The 25085-nt window shown below is 36.6% G+C and overlaps 1 protein-coding gene and 1 pseudogene across 2 annotated transcripts in view; both read left to right on the top strand.

Moving 5' to 3' along the window:
* The window catches only part of LOC145934409 (protein phosphatase 1L), a 67944-nt gene that overhangs the window by 33695 nt on the left and 9164 nt on the right, over nt 1-25085 (top strand). Inside the window, exons 5-7 of one of the 2 annotated variants that reach the window (XM_083034792.1) lie at nt 7398-7557; nt 7893-8023; nt 16415-16671. In XM_083034792.1, coding sequence (XP_082890918.1) covers nt 7398-7557; nt 7893-8023; nt 16415-16531 — 408 coding nt within the window. In that variant the 3' untranslated portion in view covers nt 16532-16671. Of the gene's footprint in view, nt 1-7397; nt 7558-7892; nt 8024-16414; nt 16672-25085 lie in introns of those variants that run through there. The other variant, XM_083034790.1, reaches the window with a different exon arrangement.
* LOC145934408 (uncharacterized) lies at nt 12824-16387 on the top strand (annotated as a pseudogene).

The following is a 25085-nucleotide window of genomic DNA, read 5'->3' as shown; positions in this document are numbered from 1 at the left end:
GGATACCTGAAGAGTAAGGTTTACAAAACAAAACCTGAAAGCATCCAAGAATTGATACAGCGAATAAGGGATAAAATAGATTTGATACCTTTTGAGACGAATCGTAGAGCCATTTCTGCATTCTATCAAAGATTGGCATATTGTCAGGAAGTAAATGGCAGCCACTTTCAGCATTTACTTTAATACACTGAGTAAAATTTATTTTAAAACACGGAGTAAAAGGTTTTGAATCATTAAAGAGAGATAACAGTTTTCAATCGTCTGTTCTGTAACCTATCACCACTATGTACACATTCACACTTGTTTAGCCACAAACGCGCGCGCGCGCGCGCACACACACACACACACACAAGGGATCAAATTCATGCCACTTCCACGCAGTTGATCCTGGATAACACTAAGTGCATGAAATTTTGAAATTTGAACGGCCGCCATTTTAAATGAGGGGGTCGTAGCGACTTAAAATTTTAAGGGTGTCTTTGTTATGAAAAGACCTTTCAAACGAGCCCCCATTCGACCCTTAATCCAATTTAAAATTTTCAACCCCCCTCTTACCCCCGCGTACCAGGGGGTGGGGGATGATCGGTATCCATGTCATAGGGTAGCTTTTTTGATAAATCAAAATACGTGTGTTACCGTTTTTTGATATTTTCATTTTTACAAAAATTATTTAGGGGTTTCCACACTTTTGACAAACCCTGTATATCAAATCAGATCTTTTAAGTGTATGCGTAATGTTTAAAATATATTTTATACGTTTATAATATATTGTATTCTCAATATACATTTATACGAACACAAATATTAATAACATATAGATTTGCACTAATTGTGAAGATGGCTAGAAAAAAAATTTCTAACTTAAACACAAGTTATTAACGATCTTTGTAATTTATTATATATTTAATTCACTTGTATTTTATACTCCTTGTGACAGTTTCTAAAAGTACGGCAGCCGATAAGACTCGGCACCTGCCAAATAATTAATTGGCCACCATAATAAGGCTCGCGCAGATCGTGTTGCGCGTCTGCGACATAAGATGGCCATTCTTTCATACAGTCAAAATAAAGTTATACATAAGAAAATTGATGCATCACTACTTCATTATCCATAGTGTTATTATGCATAAGTTTGGTTCTACAACTGAAGAAGAACTGAAGAGTGTTGGATGAGATATGAGATTAAATTAGCGCTGTTATAAATACATGTGGATAATTAAATTAAATAAGGTGAAATAGAGTTTAAATTTGCGTAGAATACCAACCATTCCGTGAAAGAAAAAAATATCGTTCTTTCAGACCTTCTAAAAAAAGCATGGCTATGAAAGAAGAAATGTGAGCAGAAGATACATTTGAAGTTCTCGCGCTGTTTCTTATGAGGCGTAACCACAAGGCAAGAACTCAACTAGGCATAAGCAACTATAGTGGAGTCCGACAAGCCTTTCATTCATCGTTACTGCTATCGAGGTTATCAAGATCTTCACGATGAGGAGTCTGTCTAATGAACAGGAACAGCAATTAGTAAAGCCATAGCTGCAGCGGATATCTTAGTCTTTGCTCCCATAGAATCTAGAGCTTATCAAATTAGCTCTTCTTCAAGGTGACAAGTCCATTAAGGGAGCTCTTAGTCTCGTGGAAGATAAGAGTAAAACCACTCACGTCGTCGTTACACTTGACAAGTACCTTTGCTGCTCTCACCATGCCAGAGGAATGTGCAAATCTTTCACCTTTTTTGAAAATACATCGACAGAGTGCATCTAAGTTGATGCATTGTGAGACACAGCCTGATCCGCAGCTTAAGACCAGAAGACACTGAACCATTAGGTGCATCCAGTACAACAACCGCTCACTGAGCGGTTGTTGTATTGGATGCACCCATTGAAAACTGTGTGACAGCCAGGAATATTGTTGAAGGAAATGTACAAACAGTCTCTCCTTTTTGTTACAAAATATTAATATAAAAAATCTTTGTACATATTGTATAATAAGTGTATTATATAGGCATAACTATTGTATATTTAATATAATGTACATCTAATAAATACATCTAAAGCAAATGACTAGTTTATTTAGTGACAGAGCAAATCCTTTTTCTAGGCAACATGTATAGAGATCTATCTAATGAATCTTATGCTTTTGTTACTTTATACTATAAATACAATCATTTTATTACAAATTATATATACAAATATTTACTATGATTGTATGTACATTTTTTGTAACTTATATGCTTAAATTGTTACATGTTTGCAAAATACATGGGCTACTCCAAAATTAATAATATATCGCTCAATAAGTATAGCAAGAAAGAAGTACGATAAATTAACGATTATGAAATTTTGTACTGCTATATTTATAACAAATGCGTGTTCTATTTATTTGTTGTATCAGTAATAACATGATTTAAAATACTACATTAGCGTAAATTCTAAATTAGAGGTCATAATTTTCTTCTTCTTCTTATATTGTGATTGACAATACACCTTACACAGCCATCAACTGGTAAGAGAGAGTTATTAATATGAAATTGTAAGGGTTGATTTTTGGTAAAGTGTGTAAGTATTACGGGCTTATTTGGGCTATGTCTGATGAAAGAACAATAGTAAAAGTATACTTTGAAGGGGAGATAAGAGAAGTAGGAAATCATTTAGGTTCAGACAGTTATATTTAAAGTTTTAAGAAAGGACTAGCTAGAATTACTTCCGAGATAGGCTTTGAAAGTAGATTAGAAGTCCTGATCGGTAGAGAAATCTTCAACTTGGTCAACATTTTTATAAGATAATCTCTGCTGTTATTACGAAATGAATCGTCTATTAAAGTATCAATGTCCAGTTTTTTTTATTTGATCCTCTATCAACTGCGTTATTGTTTCAGAATAACATCTACGGATTCTTTCTTTTCTTCTTCTTCTGGGAGTCGATCATATAATTTCACGTGAAACTTTTCACTTTTCATTTTTCACTTTTCATTTTTTATTCATTCAGATTTCACGTGAAACTTTTCATGCATAACGATTATGTATGATGTATGTAGTTTGGATACGCGGACAGTGAAATCACTGAATACGGCTTCTAAACTTTATAACTATAGACTATAGAGGGATTATTACTATTAGTATTTTTTAAATATTATTTATATTAATAAATAATAATAATAATATTATAGTAAATATTAATATTAATTATTAAATCAATAATAATATTAATAATAATATTATAATATAATATTAAAAATAATATAATTATTTATTAATATTATTTATTAATATTTATATAATAAATTTATTTATATTAATATTATAATTAATAAATTATTTTTATCGGCTCTCAGTATTTAATAAATAAATAAATATGATTTTTAAAGTCGGCCAATAGAGCCAAGCACGAAAATTAATTCTAATTTTTCAGAACTGTATCTCTTGGTTTGAGATTACTAAGTTCCATCAATTAATAATCCTCGAACTTACAACGGGAAAATTAGAATTAATTTTCGTGCTTGGCTCTATTGGCCAACTTTAAAAATCATATTTATTTATTTATTAAATACTGAGAGCCGATAAAAATAATTTCTTAATTTATATATTCGCGTCTGGGCCTAATCATGGCGCTATTTACTAACATTCAATATAAGGCAAATGAAAAATATAGGATCGAAAGGGTCTGAATAGCTTAGTGGTAAGAGCAGTCGCCCGGCAAGCGAAAGACGCGGGTTCAATTCCCGCTTCAGCGACTTTTTGGACCAATATTTTTCTCGCCTATTTTCCCGTTGTAAGTTCGAGGATTATTAATTGATGGAACTTAGTAATCTCAAACCAAGAGATACAGTTCTGAAAAATTAGAATTAATTTTCGTGCTTGGCTCTATTGGCCGACTTTAAAAATCATATTTATTTATTTATTATAATTAATATTAGTAATAATAATAATATAATATTATTTATAATAATAATATAATATTATTATAACATTATTAATATTATTTTATTAAAAATAATATAATAATATTAGTATAATATTAATCAATATTATTAATAAATTATATTATTATAAATTAATTTTTATTATAAATGTTATTTAATATTATTATATTATTTTAAAACATTAGTATTATATTGGCAATAAGAGTCAAACGCAGATATCAGTGCGCAAACAAATTAACTTTATTCAATCAATTTACGAATGTTTCGACCATTTTTTGTGGTCATCTTTAGCGTAATCAATAATTAAAACGCGTTACATTAAATCTATACATTCTTAGTCTAAGCTAAACGCGTTATATTAAATCTATACATTAATAGTCAAAACGAAGAATTTTAGCCTTACACTTAATAATACTCTTCTGTAACGTAATCCAAGATTTCAAGAGTCTAACGCAATATGAACCTAAATTAATACTAATCCAATTAAAAAACGAAATTATCGGACGCATTTTTTCAGCCTGCGTTAATACAATTAAAAGAAACAAATGACTCTCTCAAATTAAAACATTAGTATTATATTGGCAATAAGAGTCAAACGCAGATATCAGTGCGCAAACAAATTAACTTTATTCAATCAATTTACGAAAGTTTCGACCATTCTTTGTGGTCATCTTCAGCGTAATCAATAATTAAAACGCGTTACATTAAATCTATACATTAATAGTCAAATAAGCAAAGAATTTTAGCCCTACACCTAATAATACTCTTCTGTAACGTAATCCAAGATTTCAATTTCGATTTTGTTTCTTTTAATTATATTATTTTAATATATTAAAATAATTTAACTAATACATATATACCCAGCGAGAAATTATTGGTCAAATCGACGTCAATTCGACATCGATTCGACAAACTCGAAACCGATTCGACTACCATTTCTCACTGGGATACTATACATATATACATATACTATTATATATAATTATATCATAAAAAACATTATTTTTATGTATGCTCTTATATTAGTTTTCTTCTATCAATGCAACATCACACTTATTCTCTAATTCCGAAGTATATTTATTAATTATCTCTACTCTCACACATACACAAATCAAGATGGCGAAAAAGTTCACGTAAAAAGTTTCACATTTTCGTGGTGGGAAGAGTTACATGATTGCGCGGAATCAGAGAGTTCACGTGAAACTTTTCACTTTTCACATTAAGGGAAAAGTTATATGATCGCTCTGGATCCTCTATGGACTTCTTCTTCTTCTTATCTATATGGCTGGTTAGGCTTCCTAGGGAATTTGTCTATACGCCAAGGGTCCTCATATGGACTATGTTTCCACCGAGGGTTCGAATCGGGTCAGAGTCGAGTCAGAGTCGAGTTGGGGTGAGCGTTCTTACGGTGGAAACATCAAACTTGAAGTTGAACCCTACCCAATAAAATTTTAAGGTAGAGTCCAAATGAGGTTCGGTGGAAACAAGAGTCGAGTTAGTTGTAATGTTGTCAACAGTAGTATTTTTGTCGCCGCTCTTGTAAAATAAGAAATAATTTCTGCATATTATTTTGATACTGCGAAATTAACATTATCGTTCTCAAATCCATATTTTGTTATGAAAGTTAATAACATAACCAATGTTAGGATACTGTTGTAGCTGATTTTTTATTTTGTACAATTGGTAACGTTTAACCTTGCCGTAACCCTAGTGTAAAAAAGCCTGTGTCCACGATCCGAGAATTCGAATAGAAAGCTCGGATGAAAAAATACGTCGCGTCCCATTTTTCCATACTAGTTGCTAGGTTTATATCAATTTAATTTCTTGTTGTCAACATTATTACTTTATAAATAGCTAATAAATGTTGGTGAACGTGACATTGGATAATAGAAATGTAATTTTCATAACTTTTAATAATTTTTTCTTTATTTTTTTACATTCAACTATGAGCCATCTAGAGTCGTCAAAGTACAACTATTTCTATTCGAGAACTTTAATCGAGAACTCGGACCGATTTCTAGTATCGTGGACACAGGCCTTTATAGTTGAATATGTAAAAGAAATAAAGAAAAAATTATTAAAAGTTATGAAAATTACATTATTTCTATTATCCAATGTCACGTTCACGAACATTTATTAGCTATTTATAAAGTAATAATGTTGACATCAAGAAATTAAATTGATATAAACCTAGCAACTAATATGGAAAAATGGGACGCGACGCATTTTTTCATCCGAGCTTTCTATTCGAGTTTTGCATCCAAGTTCGGTGTGTCCACGATCCGAGTTTTAGTAACTTTTTCTCCGAATTCTCGGATCGTGGACACAGGCCATGGACCTAAGAAGATATGGATGGAGTGTAAAGTGCTCATATAGGCAAGGGGGCTTTGAAATTTGCGGTAAAGGGAAAACGCTTTCTGTCTCTTTCCAAAAGCAACCTTCGGCTTTGTAACGAATGTAATCAAAGATATCCGAAGTGTGCGTTGCGTACTGCGATATGCGACGGAAACACACGAAGGTTGCTTGTAGAAAGAGACCGCACTATGCACCCCCCTTACCGTAAATTTCACACCGCAGAGGCTTTAAGGCCATCGCACACAAATTGACACAGATGCATATGCATAACATAAGACTGTCTGAACCAATGAGCATCGAATATAAAGTCGCCATATTGCTTTACATAATATAGCATAAACATAAGCATAAACATATGCATAAAAATGAAAAAATCCATAAGAACGAAATTTCTATGCATATGACACCTATGTACGAGGGCAGTTCGATAAGTCAGACTTTTACAAGATATGGCACTCAAATCGCAATCTAATTTTATTTCTGATATTTACCATCTTATTTAAGTATACACACCAAGTTTCAAGTAGATCTGTCAAATAGAAATTTTTTGACAGCGTTTTAAAGCGGATAAGTTTGTGTTTTTAGCTAAAATGGAAAAAAGTGAATTTCGTGTGCTAATAAAACATTACTTTTTACTTATCAAAATTTTTGAGATTTTTTTATAAAAACCTCTTTCCCTTATTTTAAAGGACTGTAGTGTGGTCTCATATACATTCAATATATATATGTACTTAAATGCATGCATGTGGGGCGACATCTTTCTTCAAATTTTTGGATAGTCTCTGGATAGTCTTTGGATAGTCTGCTATTCATTGTAAAAAAAATTACTTTTTTTTACAATAAATATGTATCGAATTATTTGTATGTTGTTCCATGTTCTTTGATGATTATTTCATTTTAATTCATTATATTACTTTAATGTAGAATTAGGATATCTTTATGAACTTTATAATTATTTAGAAGCTTTATATTGTTATAATTAAATTACATATTTTTAATATTTTGCACTATAAAAAAATTTCAATGTATGTTTTATAAAGAGAACTCGAATTAATAAATAGACTTTGAAAAAAACTTTTATACATGAACATTTTCTATTATGTATTATATTCATTTGTCCATAGGTTAGACCATGTAAGCAAAATGAGGAGCAGGAGCCCAAAGTGGACTTAATGAAGTATCTTGAAGGAAACAAAATTAATTATGGCAGGCTCTTAACAGATGAAGTTCTATCAGTTGACCGATTATTGGTGGAAGCTGCTAAGAAACATATGGACGTTGCTGGTAATTGTTTATTTTTAATGTCAAAAATGTTTTTGTCTTACTACAAATATATTGAATAAATTATTGATATTAGTTTATCAGTTGAGCATAAATTAGTAGAATATCTTGTAATATTAAAAAATTCAAAAATAAACAAATTTATTAATAACAATTTCAAAATTATTCGCCATAAAGAAATAATAACATTAATCTCTTTATTCGTATATGAAATATATTATAAAATATAAAGAAAGTATTAATTTAAAAACGTAAAATATTTTAAAATTAAAAAAGAAGCTGGTATACATATTTTATTGTATTAAATTGAATTATTGTTTTTACCTTCTTATTTGTAGGTACAACTGCATTGATTGCACTTTTGGAAGATAATAAGCTAATTATAGCAAATGTTGGAGACTCTAGAGGAGTGATGTGCGATGGAAAAGGAAATGCAATTCCTTTGTCTTTCGACCACAAACCTCAACAAGTATTTATTCTTTTTTTATCTCTTTTTATAGTCACACATATTTCATGTTATTTTATATGTGCAACATTGCTTTGCTGTGTTAAGGCCTCAAGCAAATCGACCAATCACGATCAAACATTCTTACTAACAATAATTAAGTTATGAGTTTGCTTATGACTAAAATTTTGTCACGTGTCATGGTTTTTTACGGTCTATTTTTTTGTCTATGCTTTTTAGCAAATAAGAGCAATTTTTAAAATAACTATAACATACATATATAACTAACAAATATAACATTATTCGATAGGTTTTGAAAAGAGGAATCCAATTCCTTATTATTCCTTGTAACTTAATTTTTTCTCATGTCTTATGTTAGGATGTTTTTTAAATAATTTCAACAATCTTTTGGATTTTTCTACATTAAACCCTTTTTATTGGGCTCTTTATTTCTTTTTCTTTTGGTAAAATAAAGAAAGAGTTGCATTGGAGCGACACTTTAAAGTGATCCTAAAGCCGTCCTGTTTTACCGACAAAACGATCATTTTTGTGCACGCTTTTCTTTTTATAAATTGAATAAAATAATAAATGCTTTCCCACGATTAAAGTACATATATAGAAACAAAGCGGGGACCTCCCAATTTTATATTAAAAACAAAAAAAAATTTTTAATTAAAATGTTTTGTTTTTAACAAAATTGGTAGGTTCTCGCTTTATGTCTATATGTATTTTAAAATCGTGGAAAAGCATTTATTATTCTATTTAAACAAAAAAAGCACAAAATGATCGTTTTGTCGATAAAATAAGATCACGTCAGCATCCCCTTAAAGTGATGCTGATGTCGTCTGTTTTATCGACAAATATTATTTCAATTTAACTATTTATTAGTTATACAGAATGAGAAATCCTTTTCTAGAATTAAAGTATTGATAATAACATCTGGGTTACTATATATGTATATAAAAAAATCAAGATAGTTAAATACTTACAGTTTTATTGCATCATGTCGTATTACCTTTTTTTTTGCGATTGGCGCGGGCGGGAAAAAGACATTTACGTCTACCCGGGGGCCGGCCACCCGGGTTATGTGGGACTCGGGGAGACTTCCCAATACCCACTAAAAACCCTGCCCGGGGCCAAAGCTGCCCCTTGGCTGTTGATGATTTGACCACTGTTGTGCACATTACATTCCCCGGCTTAGTCCAGTTGTGCGCTTGAACGCGCACATCTTCCTTCCTGCTCTCTCCTCAATCTATGCTCTCCACTATGTGATAATGTCTCATAGAGCCTTATATGTTTGCCGTAGCAAGTCGTCTAGTTGGACTGGTCTTACCTCTGGCTTGTTCAAGTCTAGTCGAACCCCCCCTATTCTTCTTCATCTTGTCACTCCAAAGGGTGACAAGGAGAGACACCTCATCGATAACCCGGATGATGGTTAACCAAGCGGTTCCCGCGCCTGTCTTTCCCGCTCCCGATTCTCCTTATTTAGCATTACTGTCCCGGCGAACCGGGACATTGCTATCCAGACCTCTTCGCTTGCGCAGATGGCCCGCATCATATTCACCATGCTCAAGTCCCGTCCGATGGCTTGCACAAGGTCCCCCCTTTCAGCGGTCCATGCTCCGCATTCCTGCAGGGTGTGTTCCGCTGTATCCACGCTATCTCCCGGGCAGTGTTCGCACACCGGAGAGTTCACCTTCCCGATCCTATGGAGATAAGACCCGAAGCATCCATGGCCCGTTAATATCTGGGTCAGATGGAACGCTATACTTCCGTGCTCCCGATCAAGCCAATTGTTGAAATTGGGTAGGACGGCATTCTTTGTACGCACCCCTGCGATGAGGGGCTTTTGCAGGTGAATCTCCCACTGTAACCTCATCAGGAGAGCTTCCGACTCTCTAATTTCCTTAACGGAGTCTTCCGTTTATTGGCCTTGACTTCTGAGGTCCGCAGTTCTTAAGGAGAAAGGCCTACCTAGAAACTTTGAAAAAATTGATTTTTGGGTTTTGATATTTTTTAAAAATACATCTTGAAAATATTTCCTGAAAGTTTCAAGTTAATCCGAGCAAAATTGACGAAGTTATAAAGGTGTAAATTATGTTCTTTGAAGCGCGCTGCACAGTACTCGGAGCAATTCCTCGGATAATTCCTTTTGAAAGTCTTTGTATTTTGAGAAGGTATATATACTTGTATTAGCAAATACGAAGGATGTTATGTATTTGTATTAGTAAACAAAAGATTTCTAGGCTAATCTATATAAAAACCAGAAAGTTAGGAAGCAGAATAACAGTTAGCTGTGCTGTAGAACGGTTGCTTTCGCAATAATATTAATATTTTATAATATTAATATTTTATTGTACAAAGTGCCATGGTATGTAAAAAGGGCTCAAGAGAGCTGAGAACATCAGAAAATATTCGACTTATTATTATTTATTTTTCCTAGTCTTTGCCTTCCGGCATAGGACGAACTTCCGGTTACAATTGCATTTCTCTTAACCTATTTGTACCCATATATAAAATACTATATTATACTAATAATAATAATAAACTCCATAAACTCAACTCATAACTCAAATAAATTCAAATAGACTCAAATAAACTTAAATAACTTGAATAACTTAAAATTAAAGCTGAAATTAAAACTAAAACTATAATTAAAATTAATATTGTAACTATTCCTAATAACCAAACCCTAATAACCAAACCCTAATCCTAATTGAACGTAAAACGTATAACATAAATTCTTAACGTAAATTCTTGACTAAGTGAATATATAAACGTACATACACATGACTATACACATATACATATACATATATACACATACATACATACACACATACACACACACATACACGAACATACTCACAATATACATATATAAACTAAACCCTCCCCTCCTCATTTACGGATCTCTTAAAATGTCTTAAAATGTTAACCTATTCTGTAATCTACTTTCTCTTCTATCTCCTCTATCTTACTTTCCATTTCTTTCCTCTTTTCTACTATCTCTCTAAGTACCCTTAGACCTTGCCCTTCTTCTCCTAGCACCACTTCTATTTCATCTTCTTGTCTTGTCCCTTCGCATTCTTTGAGCACATGCCATAAACTATCCTCCTCTTTCTTACATATTCTACATATCTTTTCTTCCTCTTTCCAGTATTCTCTTTCCCTCACTTCGTTGCCGCATCTGAATCATGCTATCATCTTTCTGTCGGTCATTTTCATTCGTCTGTTCAGATATGTTGGTCTTTCTTCTTTAATTATTCTTTTATATTGTTTGTTGTAATTGGACTCTTCTATCTTCTTCCTTCTCTCCCTTGCTTCTTTCTCCCTCATATTTTCTATTACCCCCTGTCTTCTCCCTCTTCTCTGCGCCTCTCTCTCTCTTCTTTTCCGAATCCTTCCTCCTCCATCATCTTCTTTCTTATCTTTGCCCATTTTCCTTCACCTCCTGCTCCCCATTCCTTTTCTTTCTCCTTCAGACATTCTTTCACCAGTATCTTCCCCGATTTTCTTGCCTCCTCTTCATATTTCAATGCTCTTTTCATCGCCTTTATTTTGATTTCCGTTAATTTACTTTCTTCTATTACTATATAGTTTGGTGTTGTCCTTTCCAGTCCCAGAATCCACTTCACGTACTTTCTTTTAATTCCATCTAGTCTCTCCTCTTTCCTCCAGCCCCATATTTCTGCTCCAAACAATCTCACGCTTTCCACTAATGCCTCGAACATCTTCATTCTTCTTACATAATCTTCTTTAAATATTCTCTCTCCTATGCTCCAAGTTTCTTTCATTGCTATCATTGCCTTCTTTTTCCTTTCTACTATGTGCTTTTCTGCTCCTCCGTTCTTCTGCATTATAAATCCCAGGTATCTTATCTCTTTGACCTCCTCTAATTTCTCTTCTTCCCACTTCCACTTCCACTCCCTTTTCCTTGCTCTTCCTCTTCCTTTCTCGAATACCATTACTTTTGTTTTTACCGGACTCAGCCTTAGCCTTCTTTTCTCTAAAAACTTTTCGAATCTTCTTAGCATATCCTTCAATTCTTCTTCCCTTTCCGCCATCAATACTACATCGTCTGCATATGTTATTGTCCATATCTTTTTTCTTCCTACCGTCACACCCCCTATCTGTCCTTTTCTCATCTCCTCCTCTAAGTCTGCCATGTAAATATTAAATAATGTCGGACTCATTGGACATCCTTGTCTTACTCCTTTCCTTGTCCAAAATTCTTCCGTGCTTCTTTCTCCCACCTTTACCATGTTCTTCGTTTCCTTGTACGTTTCCATTATTCTCTCCCTTAGCGTCTTACTTACCCATATTTTCTTCATCCTTTCCTTCAGAATTTTTCTATCCATTCTGTCGAATGCTGCCTTCAGGTCTGCGAAATATGCGAATACTTTTCCTTTCTTTTTTCCTAGCTCCCTATCCACCACATGATTTATAACATATACTGCGTCCATCACTCCTCTTCCTTTCCTGAATCCAAACTGACCTTCTTCCAGTTTATCTTTTACCTCTTCCATTAACCTCTCATTCAGAATGCTTGCATACACTTTGTATGCCGTGTCCATCAGTGTCACTCCTCTGTAATTTTTCGTCTCATTCTTTTCTCCTTTCTTGAATATGGGACATATTACTCCTTTCTTCCATTCTTGCGGCAATCCTCCTTCCATATCTTATTTAATAGCTTCCACATCGCTTCTCCTACACTTTTCGGCATATATCTCCACACTTCATTTTCCAGCCCGTCCTCCCCTGGCGCCTTTCCCATCTTCAATTTTTTCAGCTGTTCAATCAGTTCTCCTCTTGTTATTTCTAGCTCATTTCCTTCTTCTTCTTCCTCTTCTTCTTTCTCTATTTCTATCTTCTGCTCTTCTCCTTCCAGTATTTCCATAAAATGTTGTTTCCATTCTTCTTTACTTATTTCCTCATCTATTCCTTCTCTTCTTTTCTTAAATCTATTGATATACTTCCATGCCTCCTGTTCCGTCTTGATGCTCCTTATCTTTTCCTCTTCTTGTTTCTCATACTCCCTTTTTTCTCTTTACACCACTCCTTGTACTCTTTTCTTTCTTTCAAATACTCCTCCCTGTCGCATTTCCCCTTCCTCCAATTTCTCAACTTTCTTCTTACCTCTCTCTTTCTGTTCTTCCATTCCTTGTCATGCCATATTCTTTCTCCCATTTGCCATTTGTGTCTCTTCTTCCTAGTCTTTGGAATTGCCTCTTCTATTTTCTCCTTAATCTCTTTCCATAGTTCTCCAGTGTACTTTTCTTTACAGCTCCATTCTTCGCATCCCTTCAGATACTCTTCCTTGGTTTCTTCCTTCCATTCTCTTTTTTCTATTTCTTTTTCTTTCTTTTTCTTTTCCACCCGTTCCATATATTCTAACTTCCAGTGGCATGTGATCCGATTCTACCCTTTCTCCTACCTTCAAACTCTCTATTTCTTCCACTGCCTCTTGATTTCCTATAGTCTATAACTGACACTCCATTCTCTCCCTTGAAATTCATTCCCTTTATCACTACATCCTTCTTTCTTCTTTCTCTCTCTTTTCTTTCCTGATCTATTTCCAGTCTTTTTATTCTTTCTTGCATCTCCTTCTTCTCTTCTTTCCATTTTTTCTTCTCCTCTCTCCATTCCTCTTCTCTCTTGTCTCTCTCTTCTTGCATCTCTCTTCTCATATTTTCCATGCATTTTTCTATATTCTCTCTTATTTCTTTTACTATTTCATCTTTAAATATTCTCATCATTTCCTCAAATCTTTTCTCCATTTCCGTTTCGGTATCTTTTCCTACTCCGAAACACTCTAGGGTCTTTTCTGTTTGCTTATTTTTACTTCCCGCGGGTCTACCAACCTTTGCTGCCATCTGTCACTACCTTTCAGTCTTGTTTTATCGATCGACTTTATCGACTTTATCGACCTACCTTCTTGCAGCCTAATTTTGTTCCTCTCTCTTCCGCTTCACTTTACAGCCGCCCTTTCTAACCTCCAAGTCCGCCTTCTGAATCTTTTCTCGTCTTACTACTTTTCCTTTCTTTCTCAGATCTCCCTTTACTTCCTCGCTTTCTTCTTAACTTTTCCTCGCTCTTCTCTTCTCCTTTTTGTTCTCCTCCTCCTTTTTTTCCACTTTTATCTCTATTTCTTTCCTACGCCCTGCCTCTACGACTTACTTCTATCACTCTTCAACCGGAAGTCAAAATATTCGACTTTCGAAATCAACAAAAAGATAACGACCTAAAAATTCACACGAGATGGAGAGAGATTCGGAAAGTTTTAGTACATCTGTAAAAAAAATTAAATTGCAAGATATTACTGTGCCGCAACACAGTTCTATTGAGTATAGAATTTTAAATTTTATAACAGTATTTACTGCAATTTCGGATTTCGTGAAATGTAAAGTGTGTAATAGTAATGTGAAATTCCAAACAACAAATACGCGTGGACTTGGATTCAAGATAGGGATAGTATGCAACAAGTGCCAACCTCAATGTATTCCTTCGTGCCCCTACATCGGAACAACATATGAAATTAATGGAAGATTTATATTTACAATGAGAGTATTAGGCCTTGGTATAAAAGGTGCTCAAAAGTTTTGTGGCCTAATGGATATGCCACAGTTTTTCTATCACAGCACATATATGATATAATTGTAAAACACATGCACTCCTGTATAAAATCTGTTTGTGAATCACTTTTAAAAAGTGCTGCAAAAGAAGAAGTTAAAGAGACTTGTAAAGCGAGAAATATAGAAAAAACAACAGAACTAACAGTCTCCGGGGACGGGACATGGAAAAAACGAGGCTTCACTTCTCTCTATGGCGTTTCTTCTATTATTGGATATTACACAGGCAAAGTAATTGATGTTCTTGTAAAAAGTTCTTATTGTAAAATGTGTGAGTTTTGGAGTAAAAAGGAAGGCATTGCCGAATATCAAAAATGGATGGAAACGCATGGATCTCAATACTTAGCAAATCACGAAGGATCACCGGGCAAAATGGAAGTCGACGCGATAACAGAAATGTTTCAACGTTCCGTGGAAAACTACGGAGTTAAATACGTTAACTATATCGGCGAAGGAGATTCAAAGACTTATAAAGGTATCGTAAATGTCGCACCTTATGACAATACTCCTGTTATTAAAAAGGAGTGCATTGGTCACGTGCAAAAAAGAATGGGAAGTCGATTACGCGAGTGTAAGAAGAAAACGAAAGGACTCGGTGGCAAAGGCAAACTTACTGGAAAAGTAATAGATAAATTAACTGTGTACTATGGATTGGCTATTCGACGGCATTGTGACTCTATACAAAATATGAAAAATGCAATCTGGGCGACTTTTTACCATTACAGTTCGACAGATACACATCCGCAACATAGTAAATGTCCATCTGGATCTGACTCGTGGTGTGGCTGGCAACGCGCTTCTACGAGCGGCGAACTCGCTTCCTTCAAGCACGATTATAAGACTCTTCCTAAAGATGTCTTAGACGCAATTAAACCAATTTTTGAAGATCTTAGCAGCGATAATTTACTGGAAAGATGCGTCGGTCGATTTACACAAAATAATAACGAGAGTTTCAACCAGCTGATCTGGAAAATAAGTCTGAAAATATTACCTGGAGGCTCAATCATAGTGGAAATAGCTGCCTACATCGCTACATGCATCTTTAATGAAGGCACATTTTCATTATTAAAAATGTTAGAAGCCATGGGAGTGCACACTGGACCGAATGCACATTTATATGCGGCGACAACAGACGAACTCCGCATCAAGAAGGCAGATCTGTGCGCGCAACAGAACACCCGGGAGGCAAGACAGTGTCGCAGGTAAAAACAAATTGTAGTTTTAGAGGCGGCAGCTGCAGCAGAAGGACTACTATATGGACCAGGAATCGACGACTCTGTGTAAGTTGAAAAAATTTTTTTATTTAGGTGTAAACTACATGCAAAACTTTAAACGAGTTTTTCTGAAAATTACATTTTGCAAAGTCGGTGACCACTATGGCCGATATTCATAGTCCGTTCTCATTTCAAGACCGTCTTAAGTAATGTCTTAAGATGCAAATACGACTCTGTGATTGGTTAATCACATCTTAAGATTGTACTTAAGACAGTCTTAAATATAAGAACCGACTATGAATACCGGCCTATAACTAAAAAACTACTTGATCGATTTAGTTCAGGTTATACAGGCTTTTTTTAGAGATGAAAATCTAGGACCCTACGTGGGATTTTTCTTTTTTTTGTTTACTTTTTTTTTTACACAAAAGCGATTTTTTGGTCGAAAATCAATATTTCAACTTTCGATCACCGCCATTTTGCCGCAAATCAATTTTTCGAAAATTCGCCACGTTGGGTCCTAGATAATTTAATATATTAACTAAAAATTCCCGGATTTTTTATTTCAGATGATCCAGCTCCAAACTACAGTGGTCACCGCGAAACGCCTCCGAAAAAACGAGTTGCAGAAGATGGCGTGTACCTCCTCTATTTTTTATTATTTTTGGACGAAAAAATTACTGTAACTTCTTCGATATGTATTCTTTATAACCGAATATCATTTATCAATAAAAGTCTAAAGGTTTTGCTGAAAAAATTCACGAAAATGCATATTTTTTAGACTCTCCTAGGTAGACCTACCTCCTTAAGTAGACCCTCTTATGTGCTGCCGCAATTAGATGCAGTGGCGGTGTCCTGGCCAGTACAGTCGCAGCCTCTAGGGAGACTGTCTTGTAGCCGATATCACCCTCAGATTGATAACCCTCATTAATTTGTCTAACTTCTCTCTGCTTCTTCTAGCCGCGGTCAAAGCGTCATTCCATATTGGCGCCGCGTATAGAATCACTGAGAGAATGACGTTAGCGTATAGCCGTCTCTTAACCCCCCTAGGGCCTCTGAGGTTGGGCATCAGTCTGCCCAGTGCTCTCGCTACCTTGGAGACCTTTGCCTCGACATAGTCGAAGTGTTCCCTAAAAGACATCCTGCTTACTAGCATTACCCCGAGGTACTTCATCGAAGTACCAACTTGTATTCGCTTTCCGCCAACTAATATCACAGGATACTGCGCAGGGTTCCTCGGCTCGCCGAAGAATAGGACAGCTTCCGTTTTAGTACCGGAAACCGTGAGCCCTAGTCTCTCAATGCGATTCAGTACCAAGGCCACTTGCAAGTTAGCTCTTGCCTTTGCTCTCTCCACGGTGTCCGCAAATGTCAGGATGAGGGTGTCGTCCGCGTAGCAGACTAACCGACACCCCTCGTCCGTTCCCTCTTGAAGGACTCCGTCGTATCCGATGTTCCACAGGGTGGGACCCAGAACGGATCAATGTCGATGCCAACAGCGATTACCACTCCCCTGTTGCTGGTGACCTCTTCTATTACGTGCTGCACTCTTGCGAGCGCATCGCACGTCGATCTTCCCTTCCTGAATCCAAATTGGCTGTCCGACAATTGGTGATCAGGGTTGTCTTTCATCCAGTTGTTGATTCTTTCCACAAGGACCCTCTCGAATATCTTCCCGACTTCGCTCAGTAGGCAAATCGGCCTGACCTTGGGAATCTCTTCGACCACTGTGCCCGCTTTGGGAAGAAGGACCAGCATGGTTCTCTTTCAACGGCTAGGGAAGACTGCATCCCTCAGGCAGGTATTATAACACTCGGTTAGGTCGTGACGACCTAACCTCTTTTTTTAGCCTCGAGAAAATGCGCAACCGCATACCCTCTCGCCTCGGGGGAGTTATGTGGGGCTGGGGTGTTGTGGCCTGCTCTGCGCCTAGCTGTGCACCCGGGAACCGCCAGAGGCATTACTTCCGGGGCACACGGTGCGCGTGCATTTCTGCGCCCGTCTCGCGGGAGCTTAATTGTTCCCAGATATAGGGAAAGGGGGCCACATCCTTTCCCTACTTTCACTCGGGTCCACGTGCAATGGAGTGTAAGCCCCCCGGCTTACACTGCCGGTGGAATCCGGCGGATCTGTCCTGGTGGTTTCCAGGAACTCGTCCCCCGCTCTGGATATGAAGGTAAGTATTAACTCATCTCCATCTCCGCAGTCTCTTCAAGCTTTTTCACTCTTCCCGATTTCTTTCGGGTTATCGGGGTTGGTGTCTGATCGGGCTTCTTGCAATGGGAACAGAAACCCTTTTGACTGGCTTAGATCCCTTCCTCTTGGTCCATGCGCCAGCCACTTCGTCGGTTGGTCTAACCTCTCTTGCCTCTCCAACCGATGGCTGTGAGGGTCCTTGGGAGGACCCCCCTTTACCCTTTCTCCTTCTCTTTGGGGGTTTAGGGTTGCACCCTTTACCCTCAAAACGATGTGCGGCGGGAAGCCCCAGGTCTCTACATGTGAGGCACATGGGTGCCGCCGCACACTGTTTCGCTTGGTGTCCAGGAGTCCCGCATCTAAAACACGCCGAACTCCTGTCCACCTCCGCCTTGCACGCCGCCCGGACATGTCCCAGCCCGAGACAGCGATAACAAATAGCCGGTCGGGGTTTAAGTAGATCAACCACTACTTTACCCCAACCGACTTACAGCTTGCCCGCTTGTACTACCTTTTTGGCAGCTACTATAGGACACTTGACCCACACCGAACCTCGGCCGGACGGGGTTCTTCTGATTTCCAACCAGTACATCCCCGGCCGTTCCCTCCCACTTTGGCTCGCCAAACGTAGTTCCTCCGGGGTCGAGGTGAGGTCAAGCCCTCTCACGCGCATCTCTGCGCATTTCTTAGGTACAGTTATCTGTACTTCTGCCCTCTCGCGGAATAGGTTGCGCATAAGGCTGGACAACTGATCTGCCTTGCCCTTGCAGCCCTTTCCCGGGAATTACGACCTAACCTAACCTAACCCCTAACCCTAACCGATAAGAAAATTGTAATTATTTTACTTTCTTGGTTTGTTTTATATACATATATAGTAGCCCATATTTGTTATTATGTATACTTTAATTTTTAATTCTAGAAAAGGATTTCTTATTCTGTATAGCCAATAAATAGTTAAATTGCAATAATATTTGTCGATAAAACAGACGGCGTCAGCATCCCCTTAAGGTGATCTTAACGCCGTCCTATCTTACCGATAAAACGCAAATCAGGATTCGATCATGAATCTTTTTATTTGTTATATAGATTGAAAAGTACTAATAATAACAAACTGTGAATGCTATAATTTTATGTAAAAAATAGTTAAAAAGGTCGATAAAAAATATAATTTTTTAACTTTTTTGTTTTTTTACCTAAAATTGTAGCACTCCTTGTTTGTTAATATTAATACTTTAATATTGTGGAAAAGCATTTATTAATCTGTATAGTCAATCAAAATATAGGTAGCTCAACTCATAAATGTATGATTTTTTTCTACAATTAAAGTATTAATTATTAACAAACAGGAAGCGCTATAATTTCAGGAAAAAAATCGGTATAGCTAATAAATAGATTCATGGTCGAATCCAACTTGGCGTTTTATTGGTAAGAGAGGACGTTAGAATTCCCTTAAGGCCTGGTCTACAATGAGTCGTTAGTCGTAAGTCGTAAAAAAAATTGACCAACCACAGTCGATTATTTTTGAAATACGACTTATTGTAAACCAGGCCTAAGCCAATTATCGAAACTCTAAAACAGATCGTCAAAAATATTGAAATTGGTGCGGAATCAACTTGAAAAAAATGAAACATTTTATTATTCGAAAATATGTATGAGAAATTGAAAAAGAAAACACGAGGAAAAAGTGAATACTCGACAAACGTTTTGACGTCGACAAAAATAATAATATATTTATCGATGAAATAAAATATATGGAAACGATTGCAAAGATATAATTTCGAAATAATGGAAGATGTCGAAAAAATTTGCAAACCGATTGAAAGAAATAAAAGTAATTTTATAATATAAATGTGAAAAGAAACTCATGTAGAGCATACACTATTCAGCGAAATTTGGAAAGCGGAACAGATCCCGGAGAAATGGCAAGCGTTATCCATCCGATCTACAAGAAAGGGGACAAGCTAGGATGTGAGAACTACCGAGGAATATTACTATTAAGCACAACATATAAGATTTTCACATCTGTTATGTATTCATACATTTTATATTCCCCGCGCTTAAGGAGCGTTACGCCGTTGCGTCGCGCTATTAAGGGAAAAGGAAACGGAGCAGAGTATACTGCTCCGATGGGCACTGCTCGTCCTGCGTTCGTTCAAGCCAGGAGTCACGACAGTGTACTCAAGCTTTAGTCCTGTTACTTTTTGTAATACTTAATAAATCAGTAATTACATTATAATAGTTTGTTAACCGAATCAACGTGTTACTTATTGAGTCACGAATCACCAGTAAAAGACATAATAACATCCATCGTTAAAGAAAGACTAGAACCATATGCAGAGAAGATCCTGGGCGAATATCAGGCCGGCTTCAGAAAAAGTAGGTCGACCAATTATTTGTGGTGAGACGGATTGCGGAGAAATTTTGGGAGTACAATATCGATCTATATCATGTGTTCATGGACTTCAAACAAGCATACGATAGTATCTCAAGGGAGAAATTATACACAATCCTCTGGGAGATGAACATCCCATCCAAACTGGTGAGAATTATAAGAGCAACCATGTAAAACACGATGGGACACATAAGAATTGATGGAAAACTAACAGCCCCCTTCAGAATATCGGAAGGACTCAAACAGGGTGACGAACCAGCACCCATGCTTTTTAATTTGGCGTTGGAGTATGCCATCAGGAAAGCCCGAATCGATTTGAGTTCGACGATTATGAACAAATCAATTCAACTGGCAGGATACGCGGACGACATAGACATCTTGGGAAGGTCCGTGTGTTCGATTAAAGAAACATTCCTAAACCTGGAAGAAGCGGCGGAAGAAATTGGTCTTAAAGTCAACGCAGAAAAGACAAAAGTGATGCTATAAAGCAGACGGTAAAGAAATCGCTTAGGTCAGAACCTCACGGTGGGGGAACACAACCTCGAGGTGACACGCGAGTTCTCATACCTGGGCACCAAACTGACATGGAACAACAACGAAGGAGCCGAGATACAAAAGCGTATTGCCACAGCGACTAGAACGTACTACTCACTGCTTCCAATCCTTAGATCGAAGAACATTCACATAAAAACCAAACTAAGACTGTACAAAACGATGATCCGCACGTGGCATATATGATGGCGAAACCTGAACGATTACATTGGGAGAAACGGAGAAGCTGGACAGTTTCGAGGAGAATACTACGCAGGATATACGGACCCACGAGGGATGAGAGAGGATGGAGAATCCGCTACAATTATGAGCTGTACCATTTATACAAAGAACCAAAGCTCTCAGTGCACATTAGGCTACTGAGACTTCAATGAGGTGGACACATCCAAAGAATGCAGGAGGGACGCATACCCAAAAGGATACTCGAAGGCCAGTCCGGAGGCAGGAGACCTGTGTGGGAAAACTAAGAGCGAGATGGGAGGATAGCGTGGATACGGATGCTAAGGAGATCCTCGGCGTTAGAGGCTGGAAGGGGTGGTCGAGGGACCGAGAGGAGTGGAGGCGGAGAATTGAGGAGGCCAGGACTCGATTTGAGCTGTAGCGCCATTGGAAGAAGAAGAAACTCATGTAGAAACGCAACATCAATCATTATTCGGCGTATTCTGTTCTGAAAGTCTCAGTTATAGAACGTTTAAACCATATACTTTGAACACCAATATGTGAAAAATGTTTATGCTTAATTGAAATCCCAATAAATGGTTCGACGTGCAAAATTTAAAATAGATGATTCAATACGCATGATAAATTCAAGACCATCTTCGAAAAAGATCAAATTGGATGGCCACTAAGGTGTTTAAAAAATCGTTAAAGTGTAGAAAACATATAATATATTCGAGGATTTGTGCGGAAATCGAGTCACCGGAGGATTTTACGAAGTGGAGGATTTGCCGAAATGATTCTCTTTGAAATATGTTGTAAAGCATACAATTTTAGGGTACAAGTATTTTTTTATACGTGCCAAATCAAAGGTTTAGAAGGTGATTTGTGAAAAAAACGGATTTTGTTCTTTTTAAGAGAATATCATCAAAATAAGAAGAGATATAAAAAAGTTTCGAACAAAAGTAACACGATTCTTTACTTTAAATGTCTGTGTACTTTAAATTTTGAAAACTTAAAATTTTGTTCGAAAGCTTCCCTCACTCCTCTCAATTTTGAAAATTTTGAAATTTTTCTTATAAGTAAAATTGTAGAGCATTTTATGATAAATTCAACGATATAATACAAAATTTATTATATTTCTCTTCTCTTATTTTTCTTGCCCTCTCTATACTATAATAACGGAATCGTCTCCTTTTTTTATATCTTGTGTATGTATAGGTAACATTACAATTTAGTGCATTTAATTGAATTTTTATTTTTATATCTCACGATTTGTCACGTATGTTTCATCAGGCCGGATTCACACCTTGGCAGAAAAGCAGAAAGCAGAAAAGCAGAAGCCAATCAAAACTCGCGTTGGTAGTAAGTTTACTAGGTAGTAAACTTGATGGTAGTAAACTTATTACCAACGAGAGTTTTGGTTGGTTTCTGCTTTTCTGCCAAGGTGTGAATCCGGCCTCAGACTTCGACTGATGTCACTGCAGTTTTTGGTCACCTGGGGGAAGGGGGGGGGGATTCTCATCGCGAATTCGGTATAGCAGCTGTATACATGCGGTTAGTTGTATACATTGGAGAAATTTAGAGGAATCATTGATATGTCCTTAAAGCGATCCTAAAGCCGTCTGTTTTACCGATAAAACGCGAAGTTGGATTCGACCATGAATATCTTTTTATTGGCTATACAGATTGAAAAATCCTTTTCCACAATTAAAGTACTAATAATAACGAACTGTGGATGCTATAATTTCATGTAAAATGTTTATAATTTTATGTAAAAAATCAAAAATAGTTAAAAATTAATTTTTATTGGTTTTTTAAAAGTTTTTTGGTTTTCTTACATGAAATTATAGCATCCATAGTTCGTTATTATTAGTACTTTAATTGTGGAAAAGAATTTTTTAATCGGTATAATCAATAAAAAGATTAGTTGTCGAATCCAACATCTCGTTTTATCGGTAAAACAAAAAACGGCTTTAGGATCTCTTTAAGATTTTGAATTAACAAAAAAAGATGGTGCCAATAGTACATGGTGTTTCCAAACGGTCACCCATCTAAGTACTTGACCATGCCCAACGTTGCTTAACTTCAGTGATCGGACGAGAACTTTAGGTGCTTGTTGTTGAAGTTGTTTATTATGCCAATTTGAGTAACAATTTTTACAAAACTAATAAACAAGTTTGTACATTTTTATATTTTGTCGCTGTGATAGGAGAATCTCTCAGGACTATTACGCTATTCGGTGTGAGAAGAATCGAATCAATATGATGAGATGTTTTTTGTTACTAGTGTGATTGACGAGAACTGGTGCGTTGCAACGTGGTATGACCGTTGACGATGGTAATACTTTTAATTGATGAAAAAATAATAACTTGAAAATTTTAAGACGATTGTAAAAAAAGTTTTTTTATCGTCATTATAATTTACATATTGTTACGTCCTGTGGACTCCACGATTCTTTTCTTTCGGAGAATGCAAGGCGATATTTGAAATATTGCAGCTGCACTAATAAACTGTGATCTGAGCGAGAAAAACATACACAGAGATAGTTTAATAATAATAGTAAAAAAATCGTTACGCCCTGTGGACTCCACGATTCTTTTCTTTCGGAGAACGCAAGGCGATATTTTAAATATCGCGGACGCACAGATAAACCGACAATCTGACAGGCGAGACAAACATATTCCGAGACAGTTCCATCGTAAAAGTAAAGAGTAAATACAGAACTTGAGAAGCAAACAGATCAACTCATAAAATTCAAACTATAACTCATTATATTCTAAGAAGTTAAACTATAGTCGACAGTTCTCTAAACGAAACCAACACTCGGAAACTAATAAAAATTTAGAAGAAAGATTAACAACGATAACCGAACCTAAACAATTCTCGCCTGACAGATCGTCGTTACGCGATATCTGCCTGAGATAAATTCGAGAGGGTAATAAAAATATCAACCTCACTTGACTACAACAAATTCTCCATTGGTCGAAACCTAGAGCTCTAAACAAAAGCCCTAACCAATCGTAGTAATTGTAAAATTAAAAGAGACGCCTCCGGGACCTAAAGGGCGTCATTGAAAAATTTCCTATTCGTCAGGAAATGTTAATAAACCAATGGAGAGGAGGAGCAAGAAGGTTTATATACCCGCGATATCCCTCGAGAGATTAGATTTTAATCCGAACTTTCGAGCGCAGTTTGTCGTGTACAAGCTATCCGAGCTCGTATCTAGACTCTTCGGACTTTTATATACTTTCAATTTTGAAATCCGCTTTCAACTCATATTCCGACGTTCGTTAGAGTGCAAGTGAAAAAACATAGTGGAAGTCCGGAAGACCACACAACCAGACTAGAACCCTGCAGCCATTATTAACAACGCACTCTACTAACAGTAAGTCAAGACACACATATATAAAGTACAATTTTCACCCCGTATCAAAATAATTCTTGGATTTAAGATAAAGCCATCTTCTTTATCTCCTTTTGCGCAAGTCATTATCCAACCTATCATATCCAACCCTAAACCTTCTTCTCCCTCTCTCTTCCGCCCCGAAAATCACTCAGGATTTCCCGTGATAACGGTGAGATCCGTGATTTCACCCATCTCCAAAAATCACTCAGGATTTCCCATGATAACGGTGAGATCCGTGATTTCACCCATCTCCAAAAATCACTCAGGATTTCTCGTGATAACGGTGAGATCCGTGATTTCACCCATCTCCAAAAATCACTCAGGATTTCCCGTGATAACGGCGAGATCCGTGATTTCATCCATCTCCAAAAATCACTCAGGATTTCCCGTGATAACGGCGAGATCCGTGATTTCATCCATCCCGAAAAATCACTCAGGATTTCCCGTGATAACGGCGAGATCCGTGATTTCACCCGTTCCAAAAATCACTCAGGATTTCCCGTGATAACAGTACTCTGCGTTGATACCACTGCTT

Source organism: Prenolepis imparis, unplaced genomic scaffold (genome assembly GCF_030444845.1).
Source record: "Prenolepis imparis isolate NDT839.2.m4 unplaced genomic scaffold, iyPreImpa1.0 SCAF_3, whole genome shotgun sequence".
Taxonomy (NCBI): Eukaryota; Metazoa; Arthropoda; class Insecta; order Hymenoptera; family Formicidae; genus Prenolepis; species Prenolepis imparis.
Note: the sequence above shows the minus strand (reverse complement) of the source record. Positions and strands in the feature narration are given on the sequence as shown.